The sequence below is a fragment of the Chiloscyllium punctatum genome, chromosome 17, assembly GCF_047496795.1.
Source record: "Chiloscyllium punctatum isolate Juve2018m chromosome 17, sChiPun1.3, whole genome shotgun sequence".
Lineage (NCBI taxonomy): Eukaryota > Metazoa > Chordata > Chondrichthyes > Orectolobiformes > Hemiscylliidae > Chiloscyllium > Chiloscyllium punctatum.
The window spans coordinates 58,690,013-58,703,127 of record NC_092755.1 but is presented as its reverse complement, the minus strand read 5'-3'; the positions used below and the strand labels follow the sequence as shown (position 1 = coordinate 58,703,127).

The window sequence follows — 13,115 nt, the reverse complement described above, 5'->3', positions numbered from 1 at the left end:
AACTGCAACTTCCAATCCCATTACATTGACCACTTAGATGAATAAAGGCAGCAGATGCATGGGAGCATCAAGTTCATCCCCAAGCCACACAACATCCTGACCTAGAATGCATCACGAATTCCTGACATTTGCAAAGGTCAAAATTCTGGAATTCCCTTTCTAACATCCAAAGGATAACAGTGGTTTGAGAAGCACCACCACTTTTCTCAAAGGCAATTAGGGATCGATAGGTCTGACCGACCCAGTGATATTCATCCCATGAACGAATAAAAATAACTTACTTGGATATACATTTTAAATACCCACAAGGGAAAGAAATATGTGATGCAGTGCATAGTGTCCCCACTTCTGAACCAGAGGTTCTGGATTTGAATGATCAGAACTTGATGATCAAGAAAATTATGTTCATAATGTGGTGAAACAGGGCAAGTATGAAGTTGCAAATCCTTCCAACACAACCCCAATAGCAAACAGGAAGAACAGGACAGATTCCTAGGTAGCCATGTGCTGGAGCCTCTATCACCACAATCCATAACTCCTTACTACAAAGTGCATGAGCATGTTGCCACAACAAACTGTCATCTACAGTGAACTATCCCACACCGCACCGACATACATGACTATGGCTTAAGAACTGGAAGGTAGGAAAAGCTAGGTAGTCTGTAGCATTCCATAATTTCTCTACTTTTTCACAGATTAATTATATTTAATTGCTTGAAACTTTCTTCAAAACTTAAACCACAAACACCTGAATTTTCCAAGTTATTCTTCTTTCAAGTTAACATATCTACTCGAGACAGGATGATAAAGCTGCCATGTAGTGTCTGTACACAGGGTTATTCTGACTGGTACCGAAGACCCCGACAAATTAATTCTCTCACAATGTTTACATTACTACTAACCGTTACACGCTGACCAGATGGTCTCAGGATAAACTAATCCTTCTTTTCATCTACTGCCATATTTTGATTTGACCCATTTTTAATACAATTTAAACTCTGTGAAAATCAGTTTGGATGGGCCACCCTTCCCTGAGCTTTGAGCACTGCCTGGTCTTTAAGGGAAGTACACATTTTGACTGGTGCCGAAATTTCAATGGCCTGTCATGAAATAATCCCTATCTTATGATGGCTTTGTATCTAATAATTTTTGCGCACTTTGAAGGATGCAGAAATGCTCGGAAATTTTTAAAAAGATCTTTGAGAAAACATTGGATGTTTTTTTCAATAACACATTTCTTAGAAACCACATGTCTTCAGATAATTGCTGGTCTCTGTGGCTTGAACTCACTTCAGGGAAAATACCAGATTATTTTTATGACTGGTTTTTATGGCTGTTCTGCATTAACAGTGCGACACTTCCATTTCTGCTCTGTTACTTCTCCAGCAACCTGTATCTCTTTTCTAATGATTGAGTCTGCATTTCAATTCTTAAAGCTTTTCTTTTCATCTTTCAGATTTTACTAATGCAAGAGGTGCAGCAGTCTTTAGCAGGGCCAGCAGGGCATCATTGCTCAGAGAATAGGATAAAAGCTACTCAGAATTTATGGCATGTATTTGAGCAGCCTACCTTAACCTTGGCAAAATCCACACTGGCTATGCCACACTAAGGAATATGAGGTGCAAGTTAAAAAATTATAACTCACCAAAGGCATTACATAATTGTTTGACAAACTGTTGCATTGTTACACATCCTAGTTTTTATATATAATGGCACAAAAAATGATCAATTACCACCACTTCCACATCATGGCCATTATTGCAACCCAAGTCTCAACTTACTCTTTTACTTGTCTCCTGATGAATGTCAACGCATTACGGAACCAATTATGCAGCTTTGCAATAGATGGCTTAGTGATTGAAGTGCATTTTCAAAATGCCACTGGGTTGCTCAATGAAATGCTTGGTGGTAACAACTTTCACTGCAGTATTCTGGTGCATCATTGGCAAGGTTCCTCAGTGATGTCATGAGTCAGGATTAAAGTGGGCATTCCTTATTTCCTCTGAGTCAACTATTAAGTCTGTGCCCTGGGTGGGAAAAGTCTGGAATATTGAACATTTGGACTCTGATGAAAGTCCCTTGTGTTTTATAAACATTCCTGGTAGCTGTGGTTGGGCTTGTATTGTTGTGCAGACAATGGTAGTCCAGGGGGACAAACCCAGTCAGACAGGTGAAGCTGGAGTGTCTACTTATTCTGGTTTTTGTAGTCACAGGAAATTTACATAATTGGTAAACAAGGTATCAGTATCCTACTGTATGCATTTATATATAGCCAATTGGGATTTCTTGGCAATGACTTAGGTTGTGCTCTGTAAGAATGCAGAGACGAGAAAGTTGCTCGTTTTCAAAAACACTGGAAATGAGTGGCCACCAAGTTCAGAAAGAAGCTGTTCTTCATTTAGGAAGCTCCAAATGTCTGAGATTTTCATACCTGGGGTGCGAACTGCAGAAGTGCAGTCGTCTGAGAGGTCAAGGAAGGTAAGCCTCTGTTTGTAAACCCTGTGATGTGAAAAGTATCACCTGCAACTCTATCACCTCTCCTACGAACCTCCCCTTGCTGCACATGTGGTGATCCCACCACACATATCCTTGCTGCTGTCAGTAATGATCCTATCCTGATGTGCTGACGAACACATCCACAAGGAAATATCAACTCAAAATCCTTTGAAACATCTATGTGCGCACAAGCATTCCCTGAATTTTAGATAATACTGTAATAAGTGAGTGTTTATCCAGATTGGACAGATGAATTTAATTACACATCTGAACTGTGGCTGAAAGTCACCTTCATTTTACTGGTAAGCTTCATGAACCCATACTGGACAAGTTAAATTTGGAGCCAAGTTAAATACAGTTTAAAAACACAGCATTAACATCTCTAAAGGACTTGATTCACACCAGTGAGTATTTTTTTGTATTCTATTATTGAATCCCCACTTGTAAGCTTCTTAATGGCATCCAAGCCCATCTTTATTAAATCCAGACATAGACATCTCACAGTGAAGCTGCACTCGCAAAATCAAGTTCTTTAACACCCACCCATCTGTTAACTTAAAATTCTAATGAATGACTAGAAAAACAAAACAGCGTCTACACGAACACCTACCAGTTGTACCATAAGACTAATCATTAGATGAATTTACACAAAGGCAAAGATTATTCGCTTTCTCTAATATAAAAAGTAAATTGTTAGCATTAAAAAAACAAAACACAACTTCAAATGCATAAAATGTAGTTGGATCTATACACTCTTCTAACCATTCTATTATTTTTCAGTTTAATTTGACTTCTTGTTTAACTAAAATGTTGGTTTAATACAATTATAGAATCCCTACAGTGCAGAAAGAGGCCATTTGGTGCATCAGGTTTGTACTGTCCCTCCGAAGGGCATCCCACCCTATCCCTATAAACCCTGCATTCCCCATGGCCAACCCACCTAGCCTGCACATCCCTGGACACTGTGGGCAATTTAGCACGGCCAATCCATTAACTTGTACATCTTTGGACTGTGGGAGGAATCCAGAACACCTAGGGAGAATGTGCAAACTCCACATAGATAGTCACCCAAGCCTGTGAGGCAGCAGTGCTAACCACTGAGTGACTATGCTGCTCTAAATTCTAACCCTTTGACTCTTTATTCAGTCATACACAATGACTGACAAACTTTCTGTAATATATTGATCAGATGCCCATTTTTAAATGGAGATCCACATTTTACACAGTCATAATGTATGAATTATACATCAATGAAGTGAGGGGCATAAAACATACAAAGATCATCTGGCGCTGTCCCAGGACAATAAGGGCACTTGTCTAGCATTCCCAATGGCTTGCCACATAAATGCCTTTAAATAATTTAGGAATGGAACTTATTACAGGAGTCTAAGAAAGTAGTAACATATACTAAATTATTCTCCCACTTGAAATAAACATACAAAAGGCTTTTGTATAAGATTCCCTGCTCTCTGATCCATTCCCCAGACAAGAGTGTGGAAGATGCTAAGCTGTTGGATGTGCTGCTCCATTAGCCATCATTCAGAGGTGTACAACAGTAGTCCATATCTCATGAGGTAAGACGAGACTGAAGGTCAGCTCCTGTCCAAGATCAGGAATGTGTTGTGAAGGAAATATCATCAAGAAGTAATTGTGTTGGGAATTTGATCAGGAACTTGTGTCACAAATTCATACACCTTCATGCTGGAAAACTTATACAAGATGCATGTTTCAATAAAAACTATGCCAATGAACAACTATAGCACTTACTTTGTGAGCAATACTTGTTGCTGCCTCAGATGCTGCCAGTTTGGCCATTGCAGCTTCCTATAAATCAAGAAAAACATCAAAATTCAATTACAGTGAGAAAACAGCTTTTCATACTATGCAGATAAGATACATTATCTATACTTTATGACAACTTTCAATGCTATGATGAATGTTACTAGTCTGAAATGAACTCTGAAGTCTTTCAGGAATTCCTGTCTGATTTAACAAAGCACATTGGGTACTCACAGGAAGCTGCCCAATATCTGTTGGAGGATAGATTTACAGCAATGGCAACAAAGATTCAACTATACATTGGCCAAGACTGCTTGTGCGCTTTTGTTCAAATGCTTTTGATCACCGTGTTCAGTTTCAGGCCAGGGTCTGTCCCATGGTCTGCACAGACAGGCTGGGTGCTTAGTCTGCTTGTAACCCTGCTGCCAGCTCATTGCATTTGCTGCCAGTGATTTGTGTAGTGACACTACCTCATTTATTTCACAACAAGTCAGGGCTGCTGACAGCAACAGTGCTGCAATGTTAAATAGGTGCAGCCAAATCTGTCTGTTTTGTCCATAATGCAAGATGTAATGCAGCAAGATTACCGTTGCAACGTTCTATGCTACAAACAGGTAACAAAAAAACATAGACTTTTTAAAAAATCCAAGTGTCATTAATGCCACACAGACTTCAATATCCCTTAGAGCTGATGCTGGTAATGTACCAGGAAATCAAGACTTCATTAAATTAAAAAAAAATTAAATCCTAAACAGTAGTATAATACACTGCTATTCAAGATTGCCACCCAATTGGCACATAATGACCCACAGTCAACTGGAGTGTTGCCAAACTCCGATTAATAGCTCATACTCTGTACTACTCCAGTCCAACTCTGATCCCTGTATCATTACACAGCTTCAGTTTCTGTTTCTAATTCAACAGTATGCACAAGACACAGTACATCATAGAGAGAGAAATATAACTTTTTAACGTATATTTATATTCAGTTCAAATCTCAAAAGACTACCATCTGGCTTCCTTTTTTAGATGCTGACTAATCTGCGTAATTCATATATGCCAACCATCAGCATTTCATAATGGGAATCAGCATATTTAAAACATTCTTTAATGGGATGTGGGCGCCGCTAGCTGGGCAAACATTTCTTGCCAACCTCGCGTTGCCCTTGAGAAGGTGATGGTGGTGGGCTGCTGCCTGGAACTGCTGCAGTCCATGAGCAGTGGCTTGACCCGCCAAGCCATTACAGGAGGATATTCTAGGATTTTGACCCTATCACAATGAAGGAATGGTGATATATTTCCAAGTCAGGATGGTGAGTGGCCTGAAGGGAAATTTCAGGTGGTGGTGTTTCAAAGTATCTGCTGACCGCACCCTTCCAGAAGATAGTCATCATGGGTTTGAAAGGTGCTGTCTATGAAGTCTTGGTGAATATCTACTGTGCATCTTGTAAATGATACACTACGCTGCACCTGAGTGTTGATGGTGGAGGGAGTGGATGCTCGTGGAAGGGATGCCAGTTAAACCAACTGCTTTGTTTTGGATAGTGTCGAGCTTCTTGAGTGTTGTTGGAGCTGCATTCATCCAGGTAAGTGGGGAATATTCCATCATATTCCTGACCTGTGCCTCATAGATGGTGGACAGGCTTTGGAGAGTCAGGAGGTGAGTTACTTGTGGCAGGATTCCTAGCCTTTGACCTGTTCTTGCAGCCATTGCATGGTTAGTTCAGTTCAGTTTTAGTGAGTTGTTTAGTTGTCCATCATCATTGATAACTGGGATGTGGCAGATGGCAGAGCTTAGATCTGATGTATTAGTTGTGGAATTGCTTAGCCTTATCTATCATTTGCTGCTTACGCTGTTTGGCACTCAGACTAGTCTATGCTGTGTACAAATTGGCTGCCATCTTTCCCTATAATATAATTGTACTCAATTGGCCTTGAAGTGCTTTGAAACATTCTGAGGTTGTGAAAAGTACTTTAAAAAAAGCACATTCTTCCTTTTTTTCTCCACAAGAGATTATCTATTTCGCTGAAAGCTATCCACATACGTCAACTTATTCTTCATCATTTGTAGTACCATCTCAAAACACAACATTTCGTAATAAAAATTATGTGTAGTTTATTGACAAATAATCCTTATCGCGGGTATAGCAGCACTTTTCTAACCTGTGCTGAAAACGTTATTGTAATTGTGGAGTACATCTAGCTACAATTCTTTATCGATAAACTCAGGCCACACAGGAAAACACTGCACCTTATTTTCCATTAAAGGCAATCAGGACTTTGAAAGGGCAAGGCATGCTTATGCTGATGACTGAAAATTCTGTGAATGTACGCAGGCAAAATTGCAACTGACAGTGCAGTGCAATGCCAGCTCAGTTTGTCAAATTCTTTTGCCTAAATCCTCTCAATTTTAATGCCCACAATCCAAATAATGGTACTTTCTGATCTAATAAATAAAACAAGCCTGACAATCAGTCTTCCAACCTCTCACAAAGCCAGATAATAAACCACAACTCGGCAAAGTTACGGATTTAGATGTTTCACCAATTAAATTCATTCTGCAGAGAGAAGGTTCAGCTTGACCTTGAATTCTAATCACAGCTTTAAAAGGAATTGACTTACTGAGAGCGAGTTATCTTCCTTGATCGCATATAATCCAAATACCGTTCAGGAATCTGAACTGCTCAGCTGCCAAGAAATGTTACAGAATATAAATTGTTGCTTTTCTAACACAAGTTCAATATTTTTGGCCAAAGAAGCTAATGTTTCAGAGATGGCATGCATTTCATTCTGGGCTGGGTGGTTTAATATTTCTAATTCCAGGATAACACGTGCATTGCACTCTCCTACAATAAAAGTTTACATGATTATGAGCTAGTTATATCTGACAGTATCACTACAGGGCCCTTTCACAGTAGTTAGTGTCAGCTTTGGCTCAGTTGAATTGAATTAGGTTTTATGGTCACATATACTCATGTGGGTAGAGTGAAAAGTTTACAAGTCGCCACTTATGGCGCCATCTTGGATACAAAGGTACCTGGGTACAGAATCTTAGGTTCAAGGCAGAAAAATAAGGAAGCATTACAGTCTTTCTTACTAAAGAGTGGAAAAACAAAGAAACGCAATTAGAAGTTCAACACCAGAGTCCATAAGCAACTTATACTGGACTCACATCCCCCACAAGGGCTCCATCTTTTCTGATCTGGGCTTGACCTCACCCTGCCCATGCCTTGGACTGCCTGTTCCGCTCTCGCAAATGGCTACCTTTGGCTGCCGACTCCCGCTCTTCCTCTGGAGTCCCAGTCTGGTACTGTTCCAGGCCCCCAGCTGTTTCCATGCTCCAGACCCATTATGTCGCCAGCTCTGCCTGGGCATGCCAGCCTCCTCATAGCCAACTGCCCGAGCCCCCAGCTGCTACTGTCGCCGCTGCTGCCTTCAGAAGGTGAGTAGAGAAATGAAAAACTGAGAAAAACAGAAAGAGAAAAGCAAGAAACCAAGAAAGAAAAGCTGACAGAGTCGATGAGCTCCGGCTCTGGAGCCCTCCTCCACTGCCATCTTGGCAAGATCATTATCATTAGCACTATTGCTGGTGGGTCAGAGGTTTGAATCCCATTTCAGAGACTTCAGTGAGATCGAGGCTAGCAGCCCAATGCTGAAAAAGCTGCACTGCCAAGGGTGCCATTTTTGGAAGAAGTTTTAAACGAGGCCCCATTTATATTTCAGATGGTATAAAAGATGCCATAACACTTTAAAGAAGAGCAGGGTGTTCTTCCAAGTGTCAATGTTACCCTTCATCCAACATTCTAAAAATAGTTTCTCTGATCATTAACAGACTGCAGTTTGTGGAATAGTGCCACCTGTAAATTGGTGTCGTGCTTCAAAAAACCTTTAATTGGAAGTAAAGCAATTTGGGATGTCCTGAGATTGGAAAAGTAATATTCAATTCGAAATCTTTTTCCTCATATCATCCAAATTAAAATACATTGGAGATACAAAGCCAATTCCAGGAGGCAGTCTTACACAGGCTGCAGTATAATTCACAGATTTTTAAGACTCAACTGGCAGGTTGAGTCTTTGGGCCTTTGTGAACACAAGCTCACTGTTCTGAGATGGTGTCTGAATATACATTTTGGTCACTCAGTCAAATGCTGCTCAGAGGTAACTTTTATCTTGAATTGCTCTGTATTGTGTAAATAATGCTCTTAGTTCTGTGACTAAACAAGAGAATCCAGCAGTTGTTAGGCAGAAACAAATATCTCACTAGGCTCACTGCTCTGCTCTTTCTCTGACCCGGCCAATTTGCCTATTTCACCGATGCATCCAACTCCTTTTGGAATTTGCAGAATGTTAAATCATTTCTAATTGCTGCAGACTGTAGACCTGAATTCACATGGCAAAAGGACACCATCATCTTAATATTACTGAGCTGGAACAGAGAATAGAGCATTTACATAACAGTCCTTGAATAACTGAAAGAAACAAGATTTTTAGAATAGCTCCCAGTCATCTATATGAAAGTAAGGTACATCAAATGCTTGAAGACTTATGATAACAGATCTTCTTAGCATTGTTACAAGCCTGTACAATGACTCATTGATTGGGAAGGTGGCAGAACTACTGAATGCTGAGAATGGGAAATACTTTATTGTGACAGACTAATTGTGTCTCTGCTGTTAAGGCAAGGTAACAGGATAATATGTTAATATAACAAGTTATAGTTAGAGGAAAACAGGTAATGATTGTTAACTGATTAGAGGAAAACAGGTAATGATTGTTAACTGATAAACTAGATATAAAAAGGGGAACAATAGAGAAAATTTGGGGGCCTGAAAAGAGGAGAACGCCATATTTGATGGTTTTTCTCCTTGGACCTGTTCATGTTAAGCTTCTCCAATGGGCTTAAGACTAAAGACATTACTTTAATTATCGGGTTTGGATGAGATCCCTTTATCCCTTGTGCTGTTATTCCATGGGACGTAACTGGACAGTTAACAGCTGAAATTTGGATTAAAGTTATTTTTGTCTTGCCTGAGTGTTAACCTCCACTGCAAATTGCAATCAATTTTCTGGGCTAATCCGATAACTATTCATGATTCCCAGTGCAAACCCAGGTAGACCTAGAGATGACAGGACTGTAGTAGAGAAAATTGCCTGCGTGTCAAATTTGAAGGAAAAGGGACAATTTAACCATGAGTGTCACAAAGAGAAAAAAATTTAGAAAGAATATGAAAAGGTAGTTTGAATCATCAATATCCTTAGCTGAGGCTAAAAAAGTTGGGGATGAAGAAGTGTTGAAATCACTGTAGAGAAAGGGGTCTCCAAATGCAGCCATGACTGTGACCACACAGTCTAGCATCTGCACTCCTCTTTGCTGACTGTTGAAATAAAGGTGTTGCTACATTTGATGTTATTCAAAAAAAACATCCTATAGAGTCATACAACATGGAAATAGGCCCTTTGGTCCAACTAGTCCAGGCTGACCACATTCCCAAACTAAACTCGTCTCATTTGCCTGTGTTTGGCCCATATCCCTCTAAACTTAACCAATTGTTTTTTAAATGTTTTAACAGTACCTGCATCTACCACTTTCTCTGGCAGTTCATTCCACTCACAAACCAATCTCTGTGTAAAAAAGTTGCCCCTCATGTCCTTTTTAAATCGTTCTCCTCTCACCTTAAAAATATGCCCCTAGTTTTGAACTCCCCCACCCTCGGGAAAAGATCCTTGCTATTCACCTTATATACACCCATCATGATTTTATAAACCTCGATAAGGTCACCACTGAACCTCCTATGCTTCAGTTAAAATAAATCTCAGCCTATCTAGCCTATTTTTATAACTCAAACGCTCCATATCCTGGTAAATCCTTTCTGAACTCTCTCCAATTTAATAATGTCCTTCCAAAAACAGGGTGACCATAACTGCAGTACTCCAGATGAGGCCTCACCAATGTCCTTTAGAATGGCGGATGTCCTTACTGAACTGGCACATTTTGGTATCTATCCCTGTGCTGATCCAGCCTGAAAAAGATATGTTCTGATTCTCAATCCAAGACAGTTAGGGGCATTATGACGAGTGTATCAATGTAGGTTTGACAGTGGCTGGTGATCACTCTGGGATAGCTTCCTCATGGTTTCTTTTGAGAAAGTGCTACCAACAGGTTCTGCCAAAGGTCCACATCCATGCAAATACAGGGGTACAGGTGCCAACAGAATATCACAAAGCAAATCTTGAAAACTGTTAACTGTCCAGTTATGTTCCACAGAAAGACAGCTCAAGGGATAGATGGATCACCGCTGGCAAACTCTCATGCACCCATTTCAATGGTAATGAAAGTTAAGTTGTTTCTATATCAGGTGCCTGATCCATCTGATTATAACTTCAATTAAATGGATAGACTGACCAAACCAGGGCCATTCTCCACAGAAAAAGAAGGCTGAATGGAGATTTGTTAGAGGAGTTCAAAATCATGAGAGAGATGGGCACTTAGGTGGAAGTCACTCCTCTTAATTGAATGGTGAAGGAATAGAGCACATCTGTTTAAGATGCTTGGTAAAAGAACCAGAACAAATACAAGAAAAAATATTTATACACAGCGAGTGGTTAGGATCTGGAACGCATTGCTGGAGGGAATGATGGAGGCTGACTCAATCACGGCCTTTAAAAATGAATTGAATAATTATCTGAACCAAACAAAAATCACAGGACCACATGGAAAAGATGAGGCTGTGGGATGGGCTGAGTGGCTCCTAGGAGAAGCTGGCTTAGATACAAGGGCCAAATGACCTCCTACTGTTCTGTAACCATTCTCGGATTAATTGTATTATGCCATTACACCCCCCGCCACCCCTCCCTCCACACCCCCCCCAACTTCCAGGCTAGTGCAAAAGTCACTTTTTAAAACCATGTGAAATCCAGGAGACTGAAGCCTAGAAATTTTTTGGCACTTTATTCATTTTGCAGCAATAAAATGAGGATCCAGGTTTCCAATATGGAAAGCTACATATTTCTGTATGTTCCATGCTGCCTTTACACTGGTTTGGATACATTACTTACGCAAATAGAAATCCTAAAATCTGTTTTAGTACTCCTTCCAAGGCTATGCTGGCCCAACACAGCAAGCACTGGGCCAGTTCTTACAACATAGACATGTCTACTCATGGCCTATATGGTAATCAATCGGCCAGCAGACTCTGCTATCCAATCACAATTCCAAAACATTCTGTTCGAATCTTGAAATTGTTTCTGTGAATGTACTGCAAAGAAATATTGAGAACTAATGGTTTACTTCTATGTCGATCCTTACACCTACCAATTTGTTCTCAAATTGCGTATGTTCCACTGTTCTTTGAATGGGGGGAGAACTTAGTTTTAATCTCGATGAATACAGTCCTGATAAGCCTGCACAAAGCCTCTTAGAGTTTTAGAACATCCATAAATTCTGCCTGAGGAAGCTCATGCAGTAATTGTGAAAGTTCCTGCTGTTTGAATGTTTCAGCAATTCTACACAAAAGCCTTCAGATAGATGCCTTGCTATTATCTACAGTAGACGCTGGTATGAACTGCAAAGTACTTGCACAAAGACGGCTCTGTAAAATTCAATGCAATCCTCATGGAAATGCCAGAGACTTTGAATTTATAGCTGTTATAATAAATAGTGGTACTGGCTCTGTTGTGTCAGAAATACCTTTCAGGAGGAACTCCTATGACTCGAAACAACTAATAAAGGTTGTGACAGCTGTAAAGAGAGAACAGGTAGGGAGGTGGGCAACTACACAGACAACATCACTTTAACTGAAACAAGAGCGGGTATTGTTGAGTGATGTGCCATGCAGCTGCCTCCTGAGCACTGAGCTGGGTCTGACAGAGGAACAATTAGACAAGGGGAGTGTGCATACAGCTGTGTGCTGGAACTGGGCACACAGCCAGAGCAGATGGTTGTTCAAAGCTACATCTTAAAAAAAAAGCCGTGAACTGAAGACAGTTACTTAGATCATTTTCTATTTGAATAATGACTGACTTAATGAGTTATCGATCACTGTGTTTGCTCTGTGGCATGCAAACTGGTTCTTCAGTGTCACAGGAAGAATTGTTGCCTTGTGGCATCTAATTCTCAAACGGGTCCAGAAATGCTTTTTTACCCATCAGTTCGTACGTCAAATTTCAACTTTCCATGTTTCAGCACAGTCTAAACCTGAATTAACTCAAGCGTTCTGCTCCCCTCTTAAACTTAACATAAGAAATAGGAACAGGAATAGGCCATTCATCCTTCCAAATCCACTCAGGCATTCAATGTGACCATGTTATTCCTTCTCAAAAAGCATTTTCATCAATTATCCATATGTCCTTTTATACTTTAATCTCAGTCATGACCAGAGTCAGTCACCAAGGCTCTGCAGCTCTTTGGGGCAGAACATTTCCAAGAACCACTAGTCTCCGAATGAAGGAACTCCTCCTAATCTCAGAATGAAATGGCCTGTCCCCTATTCTCAGTCAGTGGTTTCTACCCACCTATTCCAGGGTAAATGCAGAACGGATAATCCTGACAACTGGGGAGTTTAGAACCGGGGGGGGGGGGGGTCACAGTCTAAGGATGAGGGACAGACCATTCAGGACTGAGATGAGGAGAGATTTCTTCACCCACAGAGTGATGAACCTGTGGAGTGCTCTGCCACAGAAAGGGGTTGAGGCTGAAACAATGAATGTTTTCAAGAAGGAGTTAGAAATAGTTCTTAGTGTTAAAGGGATGAAAGGATATGGGGAGAAAGTGACAACAGGGACTGAGGTGAATAATCAAAGGGCCAAATGGCCTGTTTCTACTCTCTGTTTCCACGTTTCTC

At 40.5% G+C, this 13,115-nt stretch overlaps 1 protein-coding gene across 4 annotated transcripts in view; it reads right to left on the bottom strand.

Annotated features, from left to right (window-relative positions):
- The window catches only part of acads (acyl-CoA dehydrogenase short chain), a 196,175-nt gene that overhangs the window by 15,685 nt on the left and 167,375 nt on the right, over positions 1 to 13,115 (bottom strand). For all 4 annotated transcript variants that reach the window (XM_072587254.1, XM_072587253.1, XM_072587255.1 and 1 more), the window contains exon 9: positions 4,264 to 4,320. In XM_072587254.1, coding sequence (XP_072443355.1) covers positions 4,264 to 4,320 — 57 coding nt within the window. The remainder of the gene's footprint in view (positions 1 to 4,263; positions 4,321 to 13,115) is intronic.